We start from the raw sequence: 26,216 nt of genomic DNA on the forward strand, positions 1-26,216 counted from the left end.
AAAGTGACCTTAGCCTTGGAAAAACACATAAATAAAATCCATAGTCATCATTATTATTATTATTGTTACCTTTCATGTGCACCTTAAAGTATTACAAATATAAAACCAACAAAGTTTGTTTCCTAGCTATGACACGGGAGCCAGTAAAAACTCGCTCATCTGAGCAGCAACGTGTTCATCGACAGTGAAACAAGCGACGGGATGAGTCGGTTCATTAGTTTACCATGAAGACTTGAGTTAAGTCTTTGTGAATGTTTGGGGCAGATAGAATTCAGGAGTTGTCACAGTGCAGGAAGGATCTGTTGGAGACAGTCTGGCGCTTTTGGCACAGCTGACAAATGACATTTTAATCAAAGGGTGGCTTGAGGAAAAGAACAGCTTTGTTTTTTTTTTTAATAGCTCCGAAAGTAATCTGAAAGGTGTCTAATCTTTCAAAAGCACGATCAGAGAAGAGGCTGATTTAATGTCCACAGCTGAACGGTGACATCCGGCAAGCTCGGGAATTTATTGTGAAAAACTAATGAAAAATGTCAGGTTTCAGTGTTTACTACAAGAAAAACCAGGGGGAATGTGTGAGAACTAAACATTTTCTTTACTCCTGATGACAGTGAAGCATTTTCTCCATCCTTTGTTTCCTTGTTGTCCATGGGGAACGTGACAACAGAGATGTTCGCTTGAAAAAGCTTATTCAAAAATGTTAATTTTCAGGTTTCTCCCATTTTCTGTGTGAATAAGCTTTCCATCAACATTAAATGTCGACACATCAGTCCTGGTTTTCACAGATGGCTCTGCTGATATTTTTTAACAAACTCACTTTTTTAAAAAAAAACTCAGTACATTTTCTGAACAACACAACAAATTAGTTTTTTTTGTGTTCTCTGTGTACACCGCCGTGTTCTTTTTGTTAAGGAGAAATGCACACAAGGAAAACTGTAACTGTAGCTGCTTTTCACCTCCAGCCTCACAGTCTGTCTTTCCTCTGACTCTTATTGATCGGAGGCCTTTGCAGTCGATGACGACCTTTCGTGGAAGTTTTTGGCGCCCTTACCAAATTCTCCTCTTGTTTTATTAATATCTCCTCAAAATACAAAGACTTTATAGACAGGCAAGTCAATAATATGAAGAAACCCCACCACTGGCCAGTGTGCTGGGAATTCCTTGCAGATGTTTGTGCCAGAAATATGTAAGACTGAAATAACCAGCGATGAAAAAATATCTACTTTTGTGTTTTCATTTCAGAAAAGTTGATCATAGCTCAACTGGACCTGAGGGATGTAAAGTCCTCTCATCTGACAGTTCTGATGAAGACCTTCATTCCAGAGGAAGACGGAGGCGAATGTTGTCCAGCCACTAATAGACATTAAAAACACACTGAGGAATTATTGCAATATTTGAGCGAAACGGGGCCACTTGAAGCAGGAATTACAAGATAGAAGTGATAAATCAGTCACTATGGTGTAATCCCGGTGCAAGAAACAGAAAAGGGAGCTTTAGTTAGTACAAAAATGATTTCTTAATTTATTATTGACAATAGAAAATGAAACTGCAAAAAGAAAAAGCTTATTACCTGTACATTGGCTTGGCCTCGTTAGAAATTCATTACGCTCGAATCACAAACAACCCATGGTTCCTCAGAAAATATATACCTCGTCTAATTATGCAATTTACAAAGACGAAACTACAGTGAACAAAAGGTTTTTTCTCAGGAAAACCAACCGAAAGTGGCGCCTCTGTTTAATATTTACAGCTTCAGTATGTAAAAAAATTCAACAACGAAACAGAGTCTTGTAAACAAGCAGGGAGAGGAAAAGCTTCCTATGCCGTGTGTGTGTGCAGCTTCCTGTCGTTCGAGCGGCCGTAAAGAGCTGGGGCGGCGGCGTCGATCCTCCAGAGCCTGCTCTCTTACCGACGGGGTCAGCTGAGCGGGGGTGCGGGGGTCTAATCCCCCTGGAGGTCATCATATCGACCAACATCGGGCTGCAGCAGACCAGATAGAAGTCATTAGGCCAATCAGAGGCGACCAGCCTCCACTCGCTTCTCTGCTAATCTGGACTAACAGCCCCCCCCTTCCCCCCGCTGCGCGGCCAAAGCCTCAACATGATCAGTGCTTTCCAGTCCTTCTCCAGCCGTGTGGTCAGGGGAAGACGTTGTGCCAGTCTCCGGACGCTTCTGGGACCACCTCCAGGTCCAGCTCGGGTGTTACGTCCACCTGAGGCGCCGACTCATCCTGCCCCAGCGGCACGTCTTGGATCTGACCTGGTGGGAGCAGAACAGAGGGGAGGAGAAGGCAGAAGAAGTCTTATTACTCTCTCAGGAGCTGCGGATTCCATCTGGCCGGCAGTCATGCAAATGGGGACATCAATCAGAAAGCGAGCTCCTCTCCTCTGTTGTGTTTTCACAAATCACTGAAGACATATCACAAACTGCATGGCTGGGCTCGACAGATGCAGAACATGTTCACTGTTAGTTAGAAATATGCTTTCAGACACACCGCGTCTGGAATAACACAGAACCAGTCACTTCCCCTCAAACTGTAACTTTTACAAATATAACTATGGTTACATTTACTGAGAAGCCTCTGTAAAGCCCAGGGCCACACCCAGAGGATGGGAGTGGCAGCACACACCCAGTGGTAGAGGGCGGTGAGCCACCTGATAAGAATGGTGAAAGGGATCCACGACCCAATAGGATAAGCTCTGGCTGGAGAGAGCAGGGAGACACTCAGCGCCGCCATAACATCCCAAGGATGTCCGGAGGAACAAATGCCCAGGGTAGGGTCAATACAGCATCCCGGGGCTATTACTGGACACAAGAGTTCCGCCCCGTCTCGAGGGATGCTCGATTTAGAGCCATAGTGTTGGAGCCTTATGGGAATGGCTAGTGTGACGTCACAAGTCACTTCCGGGTCCAAGGCTTCTAGCGCGCAATGTAAACACAATGGATGTTGCCAAAGAACCGGTCACTTTTTTCATGGTAACAGTGAATTTTGCTGACTTTCCAAAGTTAGTGAAGAGGGGTTTAAATCCTTACAACTCAAACCGAGTTGTAATTGTTTCTGTGGTGACAGGTGGAAGTCTGAAATGGAAAGTACAGGCTTCAATGAAAAACAACATTTACGAGGTTGAGGTGAGTGATTAAGTAGCTAGCTAGCATTAACACGAGGGTGTCAGTCGTCGCATCATGCTGTGTAACTTAACTATTAATTAATTATCTATGTTAGAATTGGGTACTGTCTGTCTGCGGTTTGTGGACAACTTACAGTTTATTCTAGAAGTGTCATCCAGGGAAATAATTTTAAACCAAACCTCAAACACGCCATAAAGCAGAAGCAGCACACATTCAGTACAGGTTAAAAAGTAAAATAATAACAATAATAATAATAATAATAAAAAAGCCCTTACAGAATATCTAATAATATCCCCCCTTGTGGGATTAATAAAGGATTATTAACTTTGGATAACTCCGCTGGTCCATCCTGCCGGAGAGGAGGCAGTTTTAACAGTGAGAGAAGACACAGCTGCTGCAGAGCAGCTTCAGATCCAGCGGGGGAAACGCTGCTGTTCAGCCCTGAAAAGATGTGGGACTTTATTTTGTCCTGTGCTGTTTTACACCATATTGTACTGGCCGATAGAGTTACTGTTGATGCGCCGGTGCCACGAGAGGAGCTGATGTGGGAACCAGCAGGACCTGAAGAACCGCGACTGACATGTAAATAAACTCTAAAGTTTAGCAAATGATTTATTTAATCAGTGATGTGATGCCAGCAGCCTAGAAAATAATATCAGCTAAAGGGAGATTAAATACAGACAGAGGACGTTTAGCCAAAAATTTTATTTAGACTTCTATAAATTGTCTTTAATTAATTTAAGCAGCACCGGGAACGGGGGGCACGCGCCGCCCTCGTGGACTGAGTCCCGGTCCGCTCCGTCCTGTGTCCTGCTCGGTCCGGGTTCCTGCTCAGGACCGGGTCCGGTGCTGGGGGTGTGTGTCTCGGTGGGACCGTCCCCGCTGTGGGGAGGAGACCTGGCGGCGGTGCCGCTGCTGTCTGGCTCTGAGACATCATTAAATGAAACAATAAAAATCTGATCTATATAACGTGAGTCCGCCTCGTTATTTGTAATATCAGTAAAAATAATATAATGATGTAATATCAGAGGAAAGCAGTAGTAGGATATGGTTTTGTTGACTTCGTTCCTGTTGTTACAACACGGGACACAGCACTGCACCATCGCCCCTTTGGACACGGAAGTGACGTATTTAGCTTCGATGACGTAGCTACTAGCCATCCCCATAGGCTGAATAGACTGTAGACCCGCTGCACCATGGGAAAAGGACAACGTCCAGTATTGGAGTGGCACCCCGAACATCCGGGTGCAACTTCAGGCATAACACCCACGTGTTTCACCAAGGTGATGGCCAGCAAAAGACCCCAGGCTGTGCGCACAGCCAGGGTGGAGGCACCACTCTCCTGGTGGAGGAGTCTGACGGGACAGGGAGCCTGACAGCAGGCTCAGGTACCTGGCAGATACATGACCCGTGGACGCTGCCCTGTACAGACTATTGTCTCCGAAACGCCACGTGTCGACAGGCACTAGCCCACCGTGATGAAAGTCCCCTGACAGGCCGGTTCCACACCCAATGGGATGCCCTCGACAGGAAGTCCTGTCACGGTCACAGCCGGGCCCGATAGCCACGTTGTTGACCGGTCCAGAATCTTCTGGTGTTCGTTTTTTCCGATAAACTGGGCGAGGGGTGCAGGAATGGCGCCTCAACCACATGAGGCCCCCCGCCACTCAACATGAATAATAATAAAGTCATCAACCTTACAGTCTACCAGGGGGTTACGAATGACTCTCTCACCCGACGGAGACGCCACAATGGCAACAGTCCAACTGAGGTGAAGGAGAAAACGGCGCAGCTACCGTCAGGAGGGATGAATTAGAACTCAGAGGAAGAGTTTTGTCCTGTTGCAGGCTAAACGCTAAACGCTGAATTCAGTATAATTACCCCCTTTCGTTGTTGCTCCATTGCTCCATTAAGATGTAGCAGCAGAGCAGGAGTGTGGGGTCCACAGTCAGAAAAGGGATTTCTCAAAAGCAAAGTGAGCGAGGGAGTCAAACTGTTTGATGCGGTGGTTAAAAAAAAAAAAGAGAGATAAATGACAGAAATAAAAGGATCGATATCGTCGATTGTTAAGGCGACAGTGAGTCGAGTGAAGAGAGAACAAAGAGTGTGAAAAAGAGGAAACGAGCAGAATAACGGAAAAGTAGGTATCGCTCACAAAACACACACATGAGCTAGGAATTATTAAAGTAGTTTAATGTTAGGTGTGACAATTTTAATAGTAAAAATTTGGGTAATTACAAAATTGTGTTGATATTCTCATTTTTATTTCATCGTGTGAAAACTACTCGCACCGAAACCAGATCTGATGGATTACACTTGACATGGTGAACTGCTTGAGCCAATTACTTCAGTCACGTTCACCTTAGTTCAGGGAAAGTTGTGTTTTCAGAGGAAATGGAGGCTGCTGATAACTGCAGCTGGTTCGAAGGTCAGAGGAGTTTTTCCATCTGGTGTTTTCTGTGGTAAATTGATAACCAGTTCACTGAGCCTGGATTAAAGCACCGTCACACACCAGCTCACGCAGACACACAGCTGAAAATAAACGACGATACGGTAGCAATATCTCCAGCTTGTGTGTATGAGCACGAATAAAAAAAATCACTCTGTTTGCAGTGAAAAATATTTAACAAATAATGGATTAAATGATGGAGAATGAAGAAAGATTTTTTTTTTTTTTTTTAATGAATGTTGTTTTAGAAGGAAAAAGAGTCTTTATTCTCTAAGTCATTTAAGTTAGACCGTGCTCTCTCCCAGGGAGTCAAATCAGGCTTTTTTTTAAAAGGTGTCATTATCCAGTTTCGTAAATACAGCGTCGTCAGAGTGAACAGCTCAGTACAAACAAGGACTTTCATTAACTTCAGTGAAATAAATGCAAAATTTGCTTGAATGTATTTTCCTTTTCATGATGCCTTAAAAAGATGGTATGAATATATTATTGAAGTTCATAATGGTGTCTTTATCCCTCTTCAAACTGTTCCAGTCACACCATGTTGATGGAAATTAGTCACAGAAATCAGACACACGCGGTGCGTTTGTGTGTTTTAATCCACTGGGATGTTTAAGACTTTAATCTCTGTTCAAGTAGAGAGTTTGCAGACCTGTGATTCCACCAGGGACGGCAGAATTCAAAGTGAATCAATTTCCCTTTGAGGTTTTTGTTTTTAATGATTTTGTGAACTCGCAGCAGACCTGGGAACTTTACTTCTTTCCAGTCCTGTAGAGATGTTCTGGCATTTGTTGCCTGTGGGAAACCTCGAATGCACCACTTTGTTTGTATCTTTGACATTTTACGTCCACTCTGCCAGGAAGAAACGTTGGAGCGGCAGGTTTCTTACGTTAACCAAGCCCCGTTGTTCTTTTCGCTTCGTTAAAAAGGCGTCCGACTGGGTTTAATGGGAGAACGTAACACAGAATAGGTACATAAGCGAGCGTGATGACCTGCGAGCAGAGCTTTCCTCCTCAGTGGTCGTATCAAACCCGCAGGGTGGAGTGTTTGTGCACATCTGTCTGGAGTGTGTGGGCGGCTGAGCACATGACAATGGAAAGGCTCTGTATAAACACTTAAAGACAGACAGTGAAATAGAAGGGTCTGTGCCTGGAAAGCTGCTGAAAGCCTTCAAATCAGAGGTGTCAAACCCATTTCAGTTCAGGAGACACAAACAGTCCCATTTCATCTGGAGCCGGCCGGACTGCCGAAACAGTGACGACCTCTGAATCGAAACTTTCGAGTTTTCTTTGTTGCAGCGATGAAGTGGAAAAACAGTCTTCATCAGAGCAGATTTATTTCAGATCCGTGTGTGTGTGTGTGAGTGTGTGTGTACTCACCGTAGCCGTGTGACCTCTTCATGTGGTGCTTCATGTTGCTCTTCTGCGTGAACCTGATGCTGCACACTTCACACTTGAAGGGTTTCTTTCCAGTGTGTTTGACCATGTGCACCTGCAGAGCGCTCTTCTGGTTGAAGGCCTTATCGCACTGACTGCACTTGAAGGGACGCTCGCCTGGACACACAACACACACACACACATGCATGAGGAGGTGTTTTCATCCAGTCTGTTGCTGGAACGTTTGAATTGTATTTACTGATCTTAGATCAGATTATTGCTGCACATTTAATGTGATACATGGCCATCTCTTTTCTTGTTTATCCCCGGAGCTTTGGTGTCTTTCTACGTTCCTTTCTTTACTTGCAGAAAGATGGAGGCGGGTACTTAATGACCAGGAGGGAAGGAAAGGTCTCCATCCTCATTACTTTCACGTACCAGAAAAAAGTGCGAGGTTGTAAAGTGAAGCTCAGTCTCAACACGGTATTCAAATGAGTCCACTAAAATGGTAATGGAATGACAGCGAATTCTTTAATGTTAAGCCAATGCTGAAGGAAATCCTCCAGGGAGAGAGGAACTCAACATTTCACCGGTTAATGTCACGATTCTCTGCTGAGTTCTGCAGTCTGTGTGTGAATCGCCACTGCGGCGTTAAACCTGTGGGGCGGGGTCTGACCTCCACGTATCGAATACTGATAAAAAAAAAAAAAACACAAGAAAATCTAGTCGCTGAACAAACGAAATAACATGGAGACATGAAGCGACTCACTGCTGCCACCCAGAGCACTAAGGTGGTATTTTTTAAACACTACGTATTTGCTCTGCAGAGAGGTGCAGCACTAATCGATCAAACGTTACGGCTTCCTGAGCAGAGTATTTGAAGAGCGGCGGGGCTTTGGCTGGTGATTTTTATCGTGGTTGTTACCGGTGTGTGTGCGGTTGTGTCGCTCCAGCTGGCTGCGCTTGGCGAACGCCTTCTCGCAGGACGGGCAGCTGAACACCCGGGGCTTCTGGGAGCTGGGCGACGGTCCCGGCTGATGCACCCGCTCGTGTTCCTGTGGGCACATTGAAGAGGAAAAGTCGTTTCAGTTTACAGTCTGACGCGCAAACTGTTTCCCACCGCAGCGTCGGAGATCTGCAGCGAGAACAAGGAGCTGACAAATGTCATGACGTCTCAAACAAAGGCATTTTCTCGTCTCTCACGAAGGCAAAAAGTGATTTTAGCAAGATATTTCTCCCATAAACAATTGTGAATGAAGATATAAAAGTGTTGGTGTAAATCTTGGTTGTATTATGACGCTCATCAGTCACCCTGCAGGTCTGCAGCATCAACACTTTACGCACTCTGCTGATAATGAAACCCCAAAAAAAGAATCATGTGGATGAAAATCCTCTGGCTCGAAGCACACTTTGATTGTTTCACTGCGTCATTACACCCGCAGCAGGACGGATCCACGCTGTCTTGTTGCTTCCCACCTTATCCTGCCCTGATAATCTGAATGCCGAGGCAGAAATTCAGACTCATGGGGTCATTTTCCATCAACTATTGCCTCGTTTTTCTCTTCCGAGCGAGCACAGGAGGCCCCCACTGCGTTTCTGCTGCTTTAACACGTCTGCCCCGAGGTCCGCTGAGCGCAGACTGCAGGTTGAGGCGAGTCGTCATGTCACCGAGAGTTTTCTTCTCATTTTAAATCGTCATTCTCTGATTTCTGGCAATGGACGAGACGTCTTCATGTAGAGAACGTCGCTCAATGGACAGTTTTCCCGTAGAAACCCCTCCAGATGGCTGAGTAGAAATCCCAGCAGGCTGTGAAACACTCCTGCTGTAAATGACTCAATAAAACCCGAAGTGAATTAGATTGAAAACCGACCAGGTGTATCTGGCGGCAGGTGAGTGAATCATCGAGCAGTAGACTAACACTAACTCTTCAGTCAAGTTACAACCACATCTGTCCAGACATAAAAGCTCTGAAAGATTCTAAACCAGTGGACCAAGCATTATTTCTCTCCTTCCTCAGTAAAAGCAGACAGGTGTGGTAAGAGAGGTGAGCGGGATCAATCGACTTCCACTCATTCATAGTCTCCACAGTGTCTGGTGTCATATCGTTTCCCATTCAGGAGCGGACCTCCCCCTCTGCCACCGAGCTTCAGAGCTGCGCTGTTGAATAATGGCCTGAAAATGTTCATGGCTCAACATTTTGATATCTTCAATATTTATTTTGGAATCACTGGCAGATGACCCTGAGCTGCAAGAGGAAAGTTATGAAGGTCATGAAAGGCTGAGAGAGCGGCTCTGTGATAGATTACTCTTATATTAGGAGGCGGAAAGCCCCGAAACATGCACAAGTTGCTGAATTCATAAAGAAACACGTAAGAGTACAAGAACTAACCTTTAGCTGCTTGTCGATACTCAGCACTGACATGAATACGGTATTAAATGCTGGTAAGCCTCATTCCAACACGTTGTCGTGCACCTCCTCTGCCCAGTCTCTGCGTGCACACTACGTGCACGACCAACAGCCTCTAAAGCACCGATGTACTGCCGCATCTCCAAAACGCACGAGGCAGTGTGTAGCATCTATCTATCTGCCCTATACATACCGTAGACTGTAGACCGAAGTTAAAACTTCAAAATTCTTTCTTGAAACTCTTCAGCATGTGGCTTGGCTCGGAGGGACCTGCTGAGCAGTTAAACTAATGAGCAACATCGGGATAACTTTAGCCAAACTTAAGCTACTGATGTCATATGAACTAGTTTTATAATTCTTCTTGATACCATCTGAATTCATTTGTACTCAGTAAGTCGAGAAGCGCGAGAGAAGCGCAGTGTCTTCGTTATATCCAGAAGGTACAGACAGCTGTCTATTGTGGACAGTGTGAGGTTCATCCTCTCTCCTCAAAAAACAACAGCTTGCAGCTTTAGCATGAAGGAAAGTGACTTTTAATGAGCAATAATGTGTCCATATTCAGTTTGTTTGTTTGTTTATTACTACTTCATGTATGGATGGAATCTCAACAAATCTGTTGTGTTTGGCTGTATTGAACAGAAGCTCAGCGCAGGATAGATTTCTAATGCACAGACGGTGTCAAAAACTATAACCTGGGAATGCCAGCGAATTCTTGGTAGAAGAGTGGAGCAGTTTGATTTTAAATGTGCAATAAGCGATATTTACAGCTCTTTGGATACGTTATACAAACAGAGCTTGTGGTTGCAGAGAAACACACTTCTTATACTGAATATGTCATTTTTTAACAGAAGCCTGATTCTGATTCAAATCATGAATTTAACCGATTCTTGATCTTCCTAAACTCATACAGGTTTGGTTAAAAATGTCCGCGGTTTTAATAATGACAAAGCAACAGTTGTTTGGCAGTGGAGCTGTAATTAAAGGGTGAAACGCCGACCCTCGGGCTGGCAGAGCGAAGCGCAGCAGCACGACCAATTTCACTTCCTCATCAATGAGCTCTGGAGGGAAAAAGAAAAAAAAAAAGAAAAAAGTCGGAGCTGCGGCGCGGCGGCGCGGCTCGGAGAGGGCCGGCTCACTCGTGCTGCGAGACGCACCTGATCCCAGCGCCGCCGCCTCCGTGAGAGACAGTTACTGCACAGCGTGTTGAGGAGTATTTAAAGCCACCGCCCGCGGCCCGCCGGCTTTCCTGTCAAAGCATCACATCTGGCAGACTCATCCTCAAAACTCACTTCATGAGCCGCAGCCTCGCACCAAGTGACGATGGGAAAAAGACGAGCCTCTTCATGACTTGGCCACAGAGCACCTCTTGGGTGGAGTGTTTTGCTTGGTGAAATAGCACTTGATGAAACAACGCGCTTCAAATGGTTAGAACACACTTTGGAAATTATGTTTCTTTCCTCGTTGACAAATAATAAAGAGTCGGTGAATGAGCGCTGTTGACTCAACAAGGAAAACAAGACTGGGGTTATGAGGATTGATTAATTATGTTCTGGAGAGTTTTATTTCTCCACTGAAATTCACTTAATAAATCAATTTACAGTGGGGGTTTATACTGAAGAGGTCACACACATCAATATCAGTGAGTGGTAGATGATGATAATATTCTGAGTTTCAGTTCAATAACTTTTTATAACACGACTAAAAATGAAGACATAATAAATTTGTAAAGTGACTTTAACATCTGAACGTTTCATGTCACTGCATATGTTAAATAATAAATAGAAAAACAAGCTGTGGGGTTGTTATAGCAGTGTGTGTCTGTATTGATATTCTGCTCGTGCATACACACGATCAACATGCATATCATTTACTGATCAGAAACGTTCCTCACGAGCGTTGATCTGCAGACGTGGCCTCACCTTCAGGTGTGTGGCTCTCTTGAAGCCCTTCCTGCACACGTTGCACACGTAGCAGCGGTCCTTGCCGTGAGCTTGCCTGCAGTGGCGCCGCAGCGTGTTGGCGTTCTGGCACACCTCGTGACAGTAGAAGCACTGGTTGCGGTTGTCACTCTCGCCTTGAGGGTCTTTCCCGTCCTTCTGGCTGCTGCCGGAAATCTAGATTACACCAAAAGCGAAAGAAAGAGTGAAAACCTTCCACCCAGTGAGATTATCCCGTAGCCTTGGAGGAACACTCACATTATATCCGTTGTCTGAAGCGCCGTTTGTGGACTGCGAATGATGGCTGACCAGGATGACCTGCTGGCCCGAGGCGCCCGGCGGCCCCGGTAAGCTGGAGTCATTCAGCACGGCGGGAAACGTCTGACCCTGGAGATGGAACGGTGCTCTGCTGAAACAGCTGACGGGCTGCAAACACCTTCACATGCTGGAAAGAACACAGCGTCGATATGTTTACCTGTGTGTTGAGGTTGAGGGTGACCCCGTCCAGCATGCCGTGCGCGTCGGCGAGGGTCAGCGTGACGCTGCCGTCGTTGGCCACGCCCCCTGGGGACATCACGAGGCTCTGGGACACGGTGGTGTGCGGTAAGGAGGTGCTCGCCGGCAGGCTGGTGACTGGAAGAGGGGAGCATTTCCATATAACCATGGTTTTCTCAACACTGAGAGAATTCAACAGTCTACTGTGCAGGAAGCGCATTCAGATAAATATTGTCTTATTTTCCTCCTAATAAAAAAAAAAAAACAAAACAAAAAGGCTGGAAAAACAAGCAGATTGGCAACCACTTAATCTCTTTTCCTCCAATCTCACAATGTTTGTGTTTCTGGAAAAACAAGGAACATAAATTAGATCAGAGAACCAGAGCGAATGAAACTGCTAATGAATTAAGTGTTGAAGGGAAAAGACGCCAAAAGTTTCAGAAATCCTCTGATTTGATAACCGACAGACAATTCTAAGTGTTAATTTTCAGATTCTAGAGGAATTTTCAACATGTTTATCAAAGATATGTGAGTAAAACGCACTAAAACTGAGGGGAAACCCGTGAGTTGTTTGTATCCATGAATTCAGCTGCTTCATCCAAAGCGGCGTCCTCCAATTTATCCGAGAATAACACAAAGGGCGATAACACACAGACAAGCAATCACCCGCAATCACACCTTTGGGCAACATCATGACACCAATTCCACAAACAGGCACGTCTCTGGAGTGAAGGGTGAGACAGGAAGAGCCCCGCGGGGCTGCGGGTGGGATGTTTCTTCTTTAAATAGGGAAATAATACAAGTGACAGCAACAATCCTGAGTGTAAGAAACAACTAACCACATGGTAAGTCCCAAATACTCTCATTTTTAGTCATAAATATGTATCACCAACCCACACAGAAGTCTGTCTAACCTTTAGCGATTCTGCAGACACAAGTTGTTTTTTCAATTTGCTTAAAAATAAAAACCTCAGAGATTAGATAACAGGTTAGATTCAATCCTATCTGCTCTATCTAAAGAAATCCCAATCACGCATCACTAGATGCTGACTTTACCCTTAGAATAAAAATCCTTTGCACGTTTTCTCCAATTAGCTAACCCAATACAATCTTTCCACACCAATCCCGAATGTCTCCTGTGAAGATGTGAAACTGCGTTTTACCCTGTTTCTCAGTGGGAGTATACACTGAAGTGGATTTCCATGCGGAGTGACAGGAATGCTAATCCATGAAAACAGGAATGCTCTGAGAAGCAGCCCCGAACGGTTACCGCTCCAGTCCTGAGAGGACGGTAACGAGCAGAAAAACCAGACTGGACGTTTGATTAAGCTTCCAGGTGACGCGTAAACAGATCGGGAGGCCCATCTGTGGATTGGGGGAAAAAAAGCCAAATTGTTTTGGCTTGCTCGCTTTAGCACCTTGTCACGGATTCGCCAAGTTTAAATTCTTTGCACTTAATTGGAGAATTTTGTGTAGCTTAGTTTTCTAACTTTAAAAGAAAGAGTGAGAAAGCTGCTAAAGAGAGACAACAAGAGGAATAAAACAATGATAGGGCGATCTAGTGGTTCGGGATGAGAAGACTCCACTTTGTTCCACTGAGGTTAATTTAAAATGCTTTCTAAATAAAGTTACTTGCTTGTTTGTTTTCCATGGAGACAGAATCAGAGCGCTTACAAAAGGTTCTACCTTGAGAGCTGTCTTCACCGAGCACCGTTGTGTAAGCGGACACTCAAAACACAACAAACGTTTGGTGTTTTAACTTGGGCGTTTACCTTCTGCATATTTCCAATGCTTTATGTTTCTCTCCTCTGACACAGACAGACAACGAATCATCATTCACCATGAAGCTCTGCAGAAAGCCCGAGCAGGAACTCGCCCAGACTATCCAGCTGTGGTGGGCTTCAGGATTCAATTTAAAGGTTTCAACACAAAAAAAATATATGGTCAACTAAAAACAGAGGGCACAGGAGATGGAGAGCATCACATCGAGCTTTTTTATCCCCTGAAAGCGAGAGTAACTGTGCCTCATGAGAGTCGAGTGGAGCCAAGATTGTGAAAACTGACATTTTTTGCCCTTCAGTTTCCCAATAAGTGCTCAGATGACTGTGAGGACAGAGACCTCAGTATTCCACTTGATGATATAAAGACTCTCACATCTGACACTGCTACTGGCTTCACAAAAGCTCCTTTTGAACCACTGAAAACAGTTTGAACCTGAAGTTCCTGTCACGCCTGCGTTACTGATGCGCCGTCGACTGGTGGGAAAACACTGGAGCCAAGCGGCTTCATTTATTCACAAAGCCTCGTTCCTGTAACCAAAATCAGCTGTTTAGATGATCTCTGCCCTTTGCTGTTTGGCGGTCACAAAAAGAAACGTCTTCGTATTGAGTCGACTAATGGAGAGAGACCCCAGTCCTTCTGTCAGCGCGATCCTCTGTTGTTCAAACCAGGTTAAACGCTCACTGCTGAGTTCCCGTTTCTTTATTGGGAGCACAAAGGAAGGCCTCCGACACAGTGTGCATGCTTGTTCAATCAAAAAGGTGTCAATTCAATCTGCCGAGAGGAAGTGAGTTACTGCGGTGTGAACCCAGACACCTCAAAGTGTGTGGACAAGGTCGCCGAAACTCTCTGTGTCAAACTAATCAGACTAGGAGAGGATTTTCTCCGGGACACTTTTGGAGTTCCTCATAAAACTTGATGTTCTGGACAACAGAGACCTTGACTCTTATCCGTCTATTGATGAAGCAGAAACAATGCATTTCCACTCATCTCACCCATGCATTTTTATTCTTCCTTTAGTCGTCCACAGGGAGTCACAAAGGAAATATAGAGAGCAAAGAGGTCTGGCCATATCTGTCCCTCTCAACCTCCTACAGCTCCTCTGGAGGCGCCCTGAGCTGTTTCCAGCCAACCAGAGAGTATCATCTCTCCGGTGGGTCGTTGGATGACCCCGGGGCCACGTCCCAGATGGAGGTACCTTGGAGACCTCGAGTACGAGATGGTTCCTTTCAATATGCAGGACTAGTGGCTGTCCTTTACTTCTGCTGGCTGGAAGAGTGACGCCTGGTCTTCTACTCTGAAAGTGAAATTCATGACCAAAAGTAACGGCGGGTTTGAAGACTGACTGATAAACCAAGAGCTCCACTCCTCCACCAGTACAAGAAGACAGCATGCCATCTTTTTGGACGTAGCCTTGGAGATGTTGACCCACAAGTAATGTGCTTCAAAAAACCAAGACAAAGTATTATCGTTTGTACTTCAGACGATTAGGATAACATCGTCTGCATAGAGCATTATCCTCTGGCTCCCTCACACCACTGCATGCCCTGCTGACCTCCACTCTGCCGCTACACCCAAGTCCAACTGAAGCCTTAAAGTTCTCATTTACCTATGTACAACATTCATTCAGAATATCCCACTGGAGGGGATACCATGCAATCCCACTCTAAAAGAAAAGCCAGGCAGGAGCCTCACCTGTCATCCCGGTGCTGGCGGGGCTCTGAGGTAGGAGGTGGTCGTTGGTGATAGTTAAGGTCGCACTGCTGGGCTGGCTCGTGAGCGGTGACGCCAAACGGATGCCGCCGTTCATCTCGGCACCGTTAGGATTGCTATGCTGCGGGAGCAGATCCTGACCTGCAGAAGGGTCAAAAGTGGTTTATAAAGGGCAAAATGGTAAATCACAAAGAAGACAAAACTACACTTTTTCTTTGAAAGTAAAAATCAGCCAGGCAATCACGAAAGCCAGCTAGTTTGTTGCATTTTTGCTTCACAAAATAGCATCAGGGTCAGACATGCACAGTAAGAACAGCAGAAATCCACATTCATACATAACACTATTACAACATCACACATTTTTCATCATGATTTTGGTGAAAATGATATTAAACATTTAAATTTCCAACATGTATTCATATTTTAACACTCAACTCAGGGAAGGCAAATACGTTTATACTTTGTAGGAGTGGGTATCTCCACTAGTGTTTAGCTTTAGTTAGAAGTACTTGAAGGATTGAAGGTTGACAAAGCTTGAAATCACAAAAGTGCAGGTATGCAATAATAAGAGAAAAGCTACTTTTTGTGGTTAGCACTGTTTTTCTACTAAATAAGAAGCTACTGCTGCTACTGTGGTTACATTTCAAATGTTCATAATTTCATAATCAGAGATCAAATTAAAAAAAAAAAATGGTTATAAAGGTTAATAACTGCCCAGAAGGCTGATATTTATCATTTTATTACAATATGACTCACCTCATTTTTCAACTACAGAATTAAGAGAAGACTTAATAACATCATCAAATTATTGTCTGATAGACTGTTGTGTCGATAACAAGCAGGTCATTTTACTCTCAAACACTGTACAATAAAATAAATGGCCCAGCGGACTTAGTAATTCAACGACAGATTCTGCAAAACTGACAGACGATTCGTCTTCATTTAGAGGACTCAGTGACTCGACTCCAGCTTTCCTCCACCGAGCGGAAACCGGACTCGTCTCCTGCTGATGAATGAGCGACTGTGACGGACGCTGATGGCAAAATTGAAAAATCAGGTGTAATGCACGGCAGCAGCTTCGGCTCGTAATGAAGATTTGCGAGGAGAAAAGATGAGTGAGTCACTATTGACTTTTTCTATGTCGTTGCCTGCGTGATCATGAGAAGAAAATCAATAAAACACACTGATCCTCGAGGGATTTCTCATCCGTGTTTGTTGTGACAGCATCCTTCTGTACTTGTGAACTAGCCGTGTGCGTGCATGCATGTGTGTGTGTGTGTGTGTGTGTGTGTGTGTGTCTTTTAACAGATCTGTGGTGGAGCAGGCAGGCTGTACCTGATATGGTGAGCGTGATCTCCTGAGCGTTTCCTGCCGACGTGTTGGATCCGGCGGCCGAGGCCTGGGCCTGGACCTGGGCCAGGGCCTGAGTCAGGCTGGAGTTGTTGATGGTCAGAGTGATCTCCTGACTGCCGCTGCCTCCTGGCACCAGCCCGGCGCCGCCCATGACGTGGCTCAAGTCTTGAGAACCTGAAAAAACCCAGCATGACGTGTCATGAGGTAATGAGCCGTTGGTCCTTTGGTGCTTCAGTCGTTCCGGTGTAATCGTTAACGCCACCTGCAGCGTCCTGCTCGGAGAGCCCGGCCATGGTGACCTGCGCCGGGGCGATGGTGGAGGGCTGCAGGGCCAGGCTGGTCAGCGGGTGGATGACCACGTTGGCCGACACCGAGGGGTCTGCGGCGGACATGAGCTGGCCGCCGGCGTGGGGGACCAGGCCGGCGTCCACGCTGAGGGGCTGCGAGAGGAGGCCGCCCTGCTGCAAGGTCTGCTGCAGGAGGGCGTGGTCGATCTGGAGGAGAAAGGCGGAGGAGTGACCGATGATGCAGAAAATGACGGCATCAATGTATTCCTTTAACTGCCTGAACACAACTATCTGGAAACTGATTAACAGGATTGATTCAGAGAAAATCCTTTCTGGATAAAAAAAAAAAAAAAAAAAAAAAAGGGTGTAAAATCATGCTCAAGCAGTGAAAATGGATTGAAACATTTGTATTCCTCAAACCGTCCTGTTACATAATCAATCCAGAGTTTAATATTTGCTGAAGAATGGGAAAAAGCCTGTCAGGCGGAAAGTTAATTAAGATTTTAAGAGATGACTCAAGGTGAAAGTGGCAGCGGTGGAATCAGCTCAGCTGAGCTTTGTGTCATTTATATCGCCAGGCCATTTATTTCCATGGCACTATTCAAAGTCAAACAGATATTAGTACAGGGTCCACATCCATCCCAACCAGACCGGCGAGATAGCCTCTAAAACGAAAGTTTCAAACTCTTCTTAGTTGTGGTTCAGAGTAAAAAAACCATCATCCCTGTTCGTTCTCTGGATTATTTAAAGATCGGCTCATGATGTTTGACCAGAAGAAGGGATGAAGCTGCGTCCGTCACCTGCAGCGTGATGTTGTTGATGTTGCTGGTGTCGATGCCGGAGATCTGGACGTTGGGACACACCAGGTTGGCCGGCGTCAGCTGCAGATGGATGCCGTCCAGCGTGGTCAGGCCGTCGGAGAGAGACACGGTCAGGTCTCCCGCAGCTGACAGGGAGGACACACGATGGAGACTGATGAGACATTACCTTCTAGACGACACCCGGCTGGGCACGTAAAAAGAAAATATAGCCCTGACGCTTTAATTATGTGGAAATGTGGAGTTGAAACTGCAGCAGTCTGTGCAGAGTGTGAGCCAGGAACAGAGGCGCCGAGCTTCAGACTGGACGGAGATGCACTTCTATCACACCTCCAGATGTGAAGCCGTGGCTTCCAACACATTATAAGCACTGGCTGACGCACAAGCTCCTAAACACTGATGGATGAAGATGATCTCTTCAGTCAGGCTACTGAATACCATGAATAAATGACACCAGAAGGCTGAGACAAGGTACTACTGAAGTCTGTTTTCTCAGACGAAGAAAGCCAAAGGAAGGAGTGGAGAGAGCACATCTGGAATGGGAAGCTCGACGAAGCTCAATGACTGGAAAAGCCTTTCAGCTTCAACAATTAAACCACAGCAGTACTTCATCAGACGCGTTAAAACTACAAAAAGCTACATTACACCCCGAATAACCAACGCTCAAACCAGTGGAGTCGGACCAACCTGAGCTCGGTTTGTTTGTGCTCGGCCAATTTTACATGAGAAATGCAAAAAAGTAACTCCTGAATTCAAACTTTTGGCAAGAAAGCTGTTGTGAGAATAAAACGCCTGCCAAGAAACGGCTAATTGTAAATATGACTTCTGACGTTTCAACGCAGAGCGCTGACAGAAACCTTTGAAGCGGTGGAGCTTTATCTCTTCAAACAGCATCAGTGAAAGTGTGCAGCGGCTCTGATAGATGTTTGATAAGACATAATTGGCAGGAAATGATCAAAAAGCGTCCCGAGACTGGAGGAGAAGAGGCAATCAGCCGGGAAGCGAGCAGAGGAGCAGACTGTCCTACCGGACATGGAGGCAGGCAGGATGGCCTGTCCCACGAGTCCCGGCTGCAGGAGGTTCTGGTCGAACTGTCCGGTCAGGACCTGGTTGGCGGGGAGGTAAATGCCGGGGTCGGAGGTGGGCGGCTGCAGCAGCCCCACCGGCTGCAGCGCCTCGGGGGCGGCCGGCTGCTGACCCTGACCCGGGGCCACGGGCTGCCCCGCGTCGGGGTCGTGACCCTGCCTGACCCCGCCGGAGGAGGAGGACGACGACGAGGAGCGCTTGGACTTGCGGACGTCGCTGTGCGGCCGGAAGTGGCACTGGATGTGGGTCTTGCGGTGGCCCGAGGTCCTGAAGCGCAGGTCGCAGAAGGGACACTTGAAGGGCTTGGAGCCGGTGTGGAGGCGCATGTGCACCTTCAGGCTGCCCTTGGTGGAGAAGGAGGTGTTGCACATGTGGCAGCTGAACAGCTTCTGGCCTGCGGAGACGGGCGCTGGTCAGACACGCCGTCAGAACAAACCCTTTCTCGACGCACACTCAGGACTAACCTGTGTGTGTCTTGACGTGGCAGTCCAGAGTCGACTTCACCGTGAACTTCTTCCCACATTCGTCACACTTGTACGGCCGCTCTCCCGTGTGGATCCTGATGTGCCTGCACGGCGAAACAGATGGAAGATAATGAATGATATCAAGAGAGAAAAAAAAACCTTTCCCTGAGCTCAGAATGTTTTCAAACTTCTTTTTTTTTTTAGCTCCTCTGGTGTCGCCTCAGGTAAATGAGAAATGTGAACTTGTGTAAACTTCAGCGGTCTTGGCTGCATTTTCTTTTTCTCTTTTTTATTTTAAAAGTCTTTATACTGTTCACTGGAAACTTGCCCAACTTTCCTCTGAGCTGGATTTAATTGGTTTCCAGCCGAAACAGCAACACTTATTTAAATTTTTCTTATGCAACGTGTTTATTTCTGACCCGAACGAGACAAATGTTGAGACGACTGCAGATATCTGTGGTCTGTTTGTGATCCACTCTCCCCCCCCACTGGCGCTTACCTGACCAGGTCGCTGGGCTTCTTGAAGCTCTTGGGGCAATAACTGCAGCAGTTGGCGAACTTGGGTTCGGTTTCCAGCTCCACGGCCTTGTCCTTGATCTCGCTGATCCGATCCCTCTCGGCGGCCGACTGCGCCAGGATGCGCTCCGACACCGAGGCCTCCTCGCCGGGATCTTTGGCCAGCTCGGCCGCCTCCTCCTCGGTCAGCGTGATGATCTCCGCGCTCCGCCTCTTCAGAGATTTCGGTTCGCCTTCCTCTTCATCCTCGTCTTCCTCCACGTCCTGACTTCCAAAGCCTACAACTGGAAACAGTTGTGGGATCATTTTAGTGTTTGGCTCAGTAACACAGCGTCTGACGGGAGTTAGAAACCCGGGGTTCTCTTACTGTGGTGCTCCACGGCGTGCTCCTTCTTCATGTGGCGTTTGCACAGCAGGCTGGTCCGGAAGCTCTCGTCGCACATGGAGCACTTGAAGGACTTGATGTGGATGATCATGTGGCGGTTCAGGCTGCCGTTGGTGGTGAAGGAGGCGTCGCAGACGCTACACTTGAAGGGCTTCACTCCTGGACAGAGGAAAGGCCTTAAAGGACGGCTCCGTCGTTCGCTCCCGGCCGCCGCCGTGACGAACGGCGGCCTCACCTGTGTGAGTGTTGAGGTGCGACTTCAACACGCCGGCGGACACGAACGCTCGGCCGCACATGTGGCATCTGAAGGGCTTCTCCCCGGTGTGGGAGCGCACGTGCTGCTTCAGGTGGCTCGACTTCTTGAAGCCTTTGTTGCACCACGAGCACCTGAAAAGTTTAAGAAAAATTCAAATAGGATGATTATTTGCAAGGAGGCAGGCTCCTAAAAATGCTTTTTATCAGCATAAATACCACAGAGTGAGTTCATTCATGAAGTCCAGAGCTTCAGTCATCTTTTTAACTCTTTCTCCAACCTCTTCGGTCTGAATGTGGAAACAATACGTGACTGTTTTTCTCCAAACGCCCATAAAATCCATAAAACTCAACCAACAGTCGAGAAAACGGTCAAATCAAAAGTAGTCAAACAAAGAACTGGCATCAGAAATGCTCAAATTACTGTAATTAGGTTTATTTTTTGGTCATTACAGAACATCTGTTAAGTATTCACAGTGCTTCACTTTGTTTTTCACGTTTTTCACAAGTAATTTTAAAATGTTTGCAAATTCATTCAATGAATGAAAACGCATTAAGGTGTTTACTTAGAAATTAAAAATAAAACCATTTGATCTGCATTTTTTTTGGACAATATCAGACCTACTAGCCACAAAGCCGGGCTGTCAGGGGAGTTTGCAAAAAATCATTCATAATGTAACGTTTATAGAAGAAGTGTTTTTGGTGATTTCACTGTTTTTTGCACTCGAGAGTTTCGTAAAATGGGCTTCATGTTGAGATTTGTAGTCTGTTTACCCCGTAATTGTTTGGTTTTATGAAAATGTGAACATTTTCATCATGTGTACTCTTCACCGCTGCAAAGAAAAACTTCTAAGTTTTAAATTTAAAGGTTATTAAGACAGTATTTTACCAGTCTGGGCTGCGGAAGAAGAGATTGGGCTTTATGAAGCCCCTGAAACCAACTTCTTCTCCATTATCGGGCAATTTGCAGACACTGAAATATCTAACTCATAAACAGCCGCTGATTTGTTCTATAGGTCGAACAACAGCGTTCGCTTTTTCTGAGCAAGTTGATATAACAAGTACTTTAAATGCATGAAGCCATTTTAAACTGATGAGACCAAAACAGCAGGCAAACTCATTTCCGAATCAGGCCTTTCTCATCAGTGTGATAAAATATTATATACAGAGTGAGTGCTTTGAATTAGAAGAAGAAACAAGATAAAGACTTTTTTTATGTTTTTGTTGTCTGACTGAGAAGTGGTTCTATCTACAGTCAGATACAGCTGCAACACAGCTACTATTATACATTATTTTATATGGTTTCATGAGATAACATCACCTCCACGTTTACCATCCCGCCTATACATTTTATTAAGAAGTTATTCAAATATTGAACTGAAATTGATGCACTGGTTTGAAAGGCTCATTTTATTTACATCTAATAAATGGACTCTATATCTGCTCATTTTGAATAAAAAGTTTGAAATGAATGGAGTTCCATGAAGGATTCATTTCAGCTGCTTTGAGGCTTTTCTCCAGCAAACATCCATCTTATTAAAGTTGTTGAGCTTGGAGAACAGATTTGTTTGGGTCTCATTCAAATCACAGATACAATGCATAGAGGGAAGTTAATGAGCCGGCACGCTCCGCAGCAGGAATACCCATCAGGCTCTGCTGCTGAGGGTTTTCAGGGTCGCAGTACGAATACCATCGTCGCGACAATGCAGAGATACTATTTGATACTATTTGAAGCATGTGTGCATATCCGTGCCTCGGCATTCAGATAAACGATAAAAAGATTAGCACATCTTCGGAACGCAGGCATTGAAAGGCATTTTCTCTCCTCAGACAGCAATCAATAACAAATGATGGAGAGAAAAGATTTAATTCACCCTTCGATTCCCTGAAGTCTGCTGAAGTGCTTTCCATTTTCCAGCCTGATGATGCAAAAGGTGTCTGTCAGTGTTTTTGGGGACAGTGTTGAAGGAAAACGGTTCAAACACAGAGATTCAGCCCCATCGCTCCAAACTCTGAGAGAACTCAGCAGTGAAGTCCTGTTAGACGCACTTCAGCGGGTGACGAGCTGTGAGATTCACTCTGAGTCCTGAGCTTTGACTCGCCAAAATTAGACCTTCACAAGTCAAACTATCCCAGAATAAGAGAAAGTTCCAGCTTTGTGTTCACTGGTTTAAGTGTTTGCTTCACTCTGCAGACTTTCTTCCAGGGAATCTGGGAAACTTTGATCTAAAACTAATTGCGGAAGCTGAAGTTAAAGCTTCTCCGAGTAAATGTGAAAACGTATACTTGAAGGCACAAACTTTGAAGTTCAAATCTAAAGATTATTATTACTATTTTAGCAGTCTGACCCAGTCAGGATGAAACTGGTCTGTTTGTGACTCCTGAACTCAAACGTTTGTTCTAAAACATGACGATCATATTTCCTGGAGGGTCCAGGATAAACCGGCCTGAAGCAGACCTGTAGGCTCTCTTGGTGTTGTCCTCGCTGTCCTCCTGGTACTCCTGTGTGTCTGCAGGCAGCTGGAGCTCGCTCTGATCGCTCTGCTGAAGAAGCCCGTTCGCCTGGTTCAACAGAGAGGAAGCACGCTGGGTTCAACGCTAACGATAAATGTCATCTTGTTCACCCATCTGCTGTTCCCAATACCACACACAACATATAAGATGTTCAAACTGAAAAAGGTGGACTCACCACCTCGGCGGTGGGGACGTGCAGCAGGTTGGGCGGGTGGTAGCTGGAGGACAGAGCCTGAGACTCCAGGGTGCTGGAGTCCTGCAGCTGCTGCACGGCGGAGAACTGCGACTGGCCGTAGCTCGACTCGGCGATGGTGAAACCTGCAGGGGGCGCACAGCAGCAGCAGCCAGCGTTACGCTCTGCTACAACGAGGAGGATTTTACAAGAAAAAAAAATCAAACCCTTGCAAATTGGACATTAAAAAATATAAGTAAAAGTGAATTTAAACACATTGTTGAATTTCAACTCTGTGTGAAAGGATGTTAAGAAGTTACGTTGTGAAGTAAGTTTTGAAATGACACACCGAAAAACTTTATTGACAGTTTGTTAAACCTGCGGAAACAGTTTGCAGACTTTCTAATTTTTGTAACAATTTTAATGATGACGATGACTTTGAAATTTAGGCTGAATTCCCTTCCTTCAACAACTATCTTCGGATGTTTTTGTATCAACTGCTCCTAAACTACTCATCAAACACATCCGTGGCAGTCAGAGAATCGCTTCCTGTTTCACTGTGCAGTGAGTGTTCTCAGGCTGTCACTCCGTTCAGCTGCAGGATCCGTGGCTGACGGTCTGCACGTCATCCGGGAATTAAAAACCAGCCGCAGTTTCAGTGGGTTTATTAAAGTGGGAAACTATTCCAGTGGGAGGACACTGAAATCAGAGGGTCTATTCTGCATCAGGAACCGGGTCAACAGAGGAGAAGCTTCTCATTGATTTTAAATGGCGGCAAACAGAGAAGAACTGAGTGGTTCCACTTAATGACACAGAAAATGACTCAGTGTCAAAATGTTAAATGGTGGAACAAAGGCCTCAGGAGGAAAAACAACAAAACAAAATGAAAAAAACCATGTAAGAACAGTATTAAACAAAAATCTGAACATTAAACAGGAAACATGAAAACAGGAGCTTCTGGAGCAGCGATATTCCTTCCAACACAGAGAACCGAAGGAAGATCCCATTTAAAGTTAATCTAAAGAATTTTGATTCCATTCTACTCAGCTGATCACAGGTCAGTTTCTTTTTAGTGTAAAATACTGATTTACTGAACATGTTTTTCTGAACTTACACCAGTTAGTGGGAGGACGATGCTGTATAATCTGGATGCTGGCTCTGGAGAGGAAGATTATTCCTTTTATTCCTTTTATCAACATCTCCTCTAATTCTAAATGAAGAAAGTTTCTTCATTACCATTTCTAACATCTTGTACTTTACATGAACAATCAAGAGAATTGTAACTTCACTTTGATGTATTGTTCTCTAAAGAATACAACTAAATTAACCCATGAAACTAAAATTATATTAAGAAATACTGTTTTTGATCTGAAAGCTGCCTCAATATAGAGATGCTCAAATATCCTTACAGGCTCTCTTCACTTTTTTTTCTTTTTTTTTTCGAAAGACCATATGTTTTAGATTAGTCATTGTTCTTAAAGTTGTGGGCGTACTCCCTCCGCGATGCTTTAAAGACTCCCTGAATGGAGCCGCAGCATGAATACCTGTGAACTCGGTGCTGCAGGAATTTATCAAATCAGAGTCTGAGCTAAGCCGAAGAAGCCAGAGATAAAACAAAGCTGCTACACACACATCAGTGTGTATACAGCAACAGCAGATCAGAGGAGGATTAGAGGAGAAGCTGGATCCGGGTCCCAGATGTTTGAAGTGTGTTCGGTATGCCGCCGCCACTCGAGTCCCCGCGCTCGGCTCACACGGCGGCCGCCAGTTGGCAGCGTGGACGCCGGGCGAGTCTGCCTGGAGGCGGAGGAAGCAGCCGCCATATGTCTGAAGTGCACTACTGCGCGTTTGCAGCGTCAGAAGATGAGGAGTGAGGCGCCGGCGCTCACAGATGGTGGATTTGAGCACATGTTTGATTTGTTGGAGAAGTTTTCCTGAAGTTTACACCACTGTTTAAGTTTTATTGATTATAATTAGCCATCTCTAACAGGATGGCTCAAAGACAAACATTTGTAAACTATCAATTATATTAAAAAAGAAAAAACTACACTGGTTGTTGCTGTTGTGACCGAAGCCTCCGTGTCTGTCACTAGAGAGACGACACACACACATCCCAGTCTGTACCTTGTGTCAGAGCCTGCTGGTCGAACGCCGGCTGAGGAAGCGCTGGTGTCTCGAACTGGCCAATGTTCTGCGGCAATGCATGCTGGGTAGTCACATAGGAGTCTGCGGAAACAAACAAACAAACAGGTTGAAGTGACTGGATTGTAGCACACTGAACACTTTGGGTGCATTTTCTTATTCTTTTTGTATAATTTTTGTCCGCTCACTTTAAGATAGTCTGACACACTTTTCAGGTATTTCCAGTCTGTAGAGGTCAATAACCATCAACAGAGGTCCAAAAAAGGAAAAGGATGAGGTCACTGTTGAAGGTTATCGCAGACGACCCTCCTTGAAACAGATCTTCTAGATATCAGGTCTTAAAGAGTCGGGTGATCATAATGTTTTGGCTGACGTCATGGAACTTATTCAATTTCAGATCAAATTTTTTTTATTTGAGCTATGTTTATTTACAGGGCGCATGGTTTGTGTGTTCTTTATTAAAAGTAAATTATTAAATTATCAATAATTACTGATATGATCAGCATGATTTTTATTATCGATATGCTTTTTATCTTCCATCGTCCAGCCCTACTTCATATAAACATTCATGAGAACAAATGGCTTTTTCACTGATTAAAGTAAAATATTAAGTACGTAATGAATACTGCAGAAACCAATTACTGCCAGCAGCGCATATATACACAGCGTATGTATATACACATGTGAGCATGTTTACCTTCCCCCTGGACCAGCGGCTGGTCGGTCAGCGGAGCCTCCAGCGTCACTTGCTGTCCTCCGTTCACAACCTCCGCCTGGCCCAGTCCCAGCATGCTCTGCTGCTCCGCCATGGTGCCCGCGGCCTGCTGGAGGCCGTCCCCCTCGATCTCCACCTGGATGTCGTGAGCCACGGTGCTCGTCCCCAGAGGGTCGTCTCCTGACTGAGGCTGCAGCTGCTGGGCCAGTTCATACCTGCTCCGTGCAGATCC

At 45.5% G+C, this 26,216-nt stretch overlaps 1 protein-coding gene across 1 annotated transcript in view; it reads right to left on the minus strand.

Moving 5' to 3' along the window:
- Nucleotides 1–1,500: 1,500 nt before the first annotated feature.
- Nucleotides 1,501–26,216, minus strand: part of znf236 (zinc finger protein 236) — a 48,135-nt gene continuing 23,419 nt past the window's right edge. The window contains exons 14-32 of the mRNA XM_030102067.1: nt 25,967–26,199; nt 25,252–25,353; nt 23,131–23,273; nt 22,900–23,003; nt 20,425–20,576; nt 20,172–20,348; nt 19,788–20,088; nt 19,289–19,392; nt 18,766–19,218; nt 17,721–17,866; nt 16,896–17,127; nt 16,616–16,807; nt 15,263–15,421; nt 11,769–11,926; nt 11,552–11,680; nt 11,276–11,470; nt 7,874–8,003; nt 6,952–7,125; nt 1,501–2,256 (exon numbers count right to left, since the gene is read on the minus strand). Of these exons, the coding sequence (XP_029957927.1) occupies nt 2,135–2,256; nt 6,952–7,125; nt 7,874–8,003; nt 11,276–11,470; nt 11,552–11,680; nt 11,769–11,926; nt 15,263–15,421; nt 16,616–16,807; nt 16,896–17,127; nt 17,721–17,866; nt 18,766–19,218; nt 19,289–19,392; nt 19,788–20,088; nt 20,172–20,348; nt 20,425–20,576; nt 22,900–23,003; nt 23,131–23,273; nt 25,252–25,353; nt 25,967–26,199 (3,406 nt within the window). The 3' untranslated portion in view covers nt 1,501–2,134. The remainder of the gene's footprint in view (nt 2,257–6,951; nt 7,126–7,873; nt 8,004–11,275; nt 11,471–11,551; nt 11,681–11,768; nt 11,927–15,262; nt 15,422–16,615; nt 16,808–16,895; nt 17,128–17,720; nt 17,867–18,765; nt 19,219–19,288; nt 19,393–19,787; nt 20,089–20,171; nt 20,349–20,424; nt 20,577–22,899; nt 23,004–23,130; nt 23,274–25,251; nt 25,354–25,966; nt 26,200–26,216) is intronic.

The sequence above is a fragment of the Salarias fasciatus genome, chromosome 11 (genome assembly GCF_902148845.1).
Source record: "Salarias fasciatus chromosome 11, fSalaFa1.1, whole genome shotgun sequence".
In the NCBI taxonomy this organism is placed as follows: domain Eukaryota; kingdom Metazoa; phylum Chordata; class Actinopteri; order Blenniiformes; family Blenniidae; genus Salarias; species Salarias fasciatus.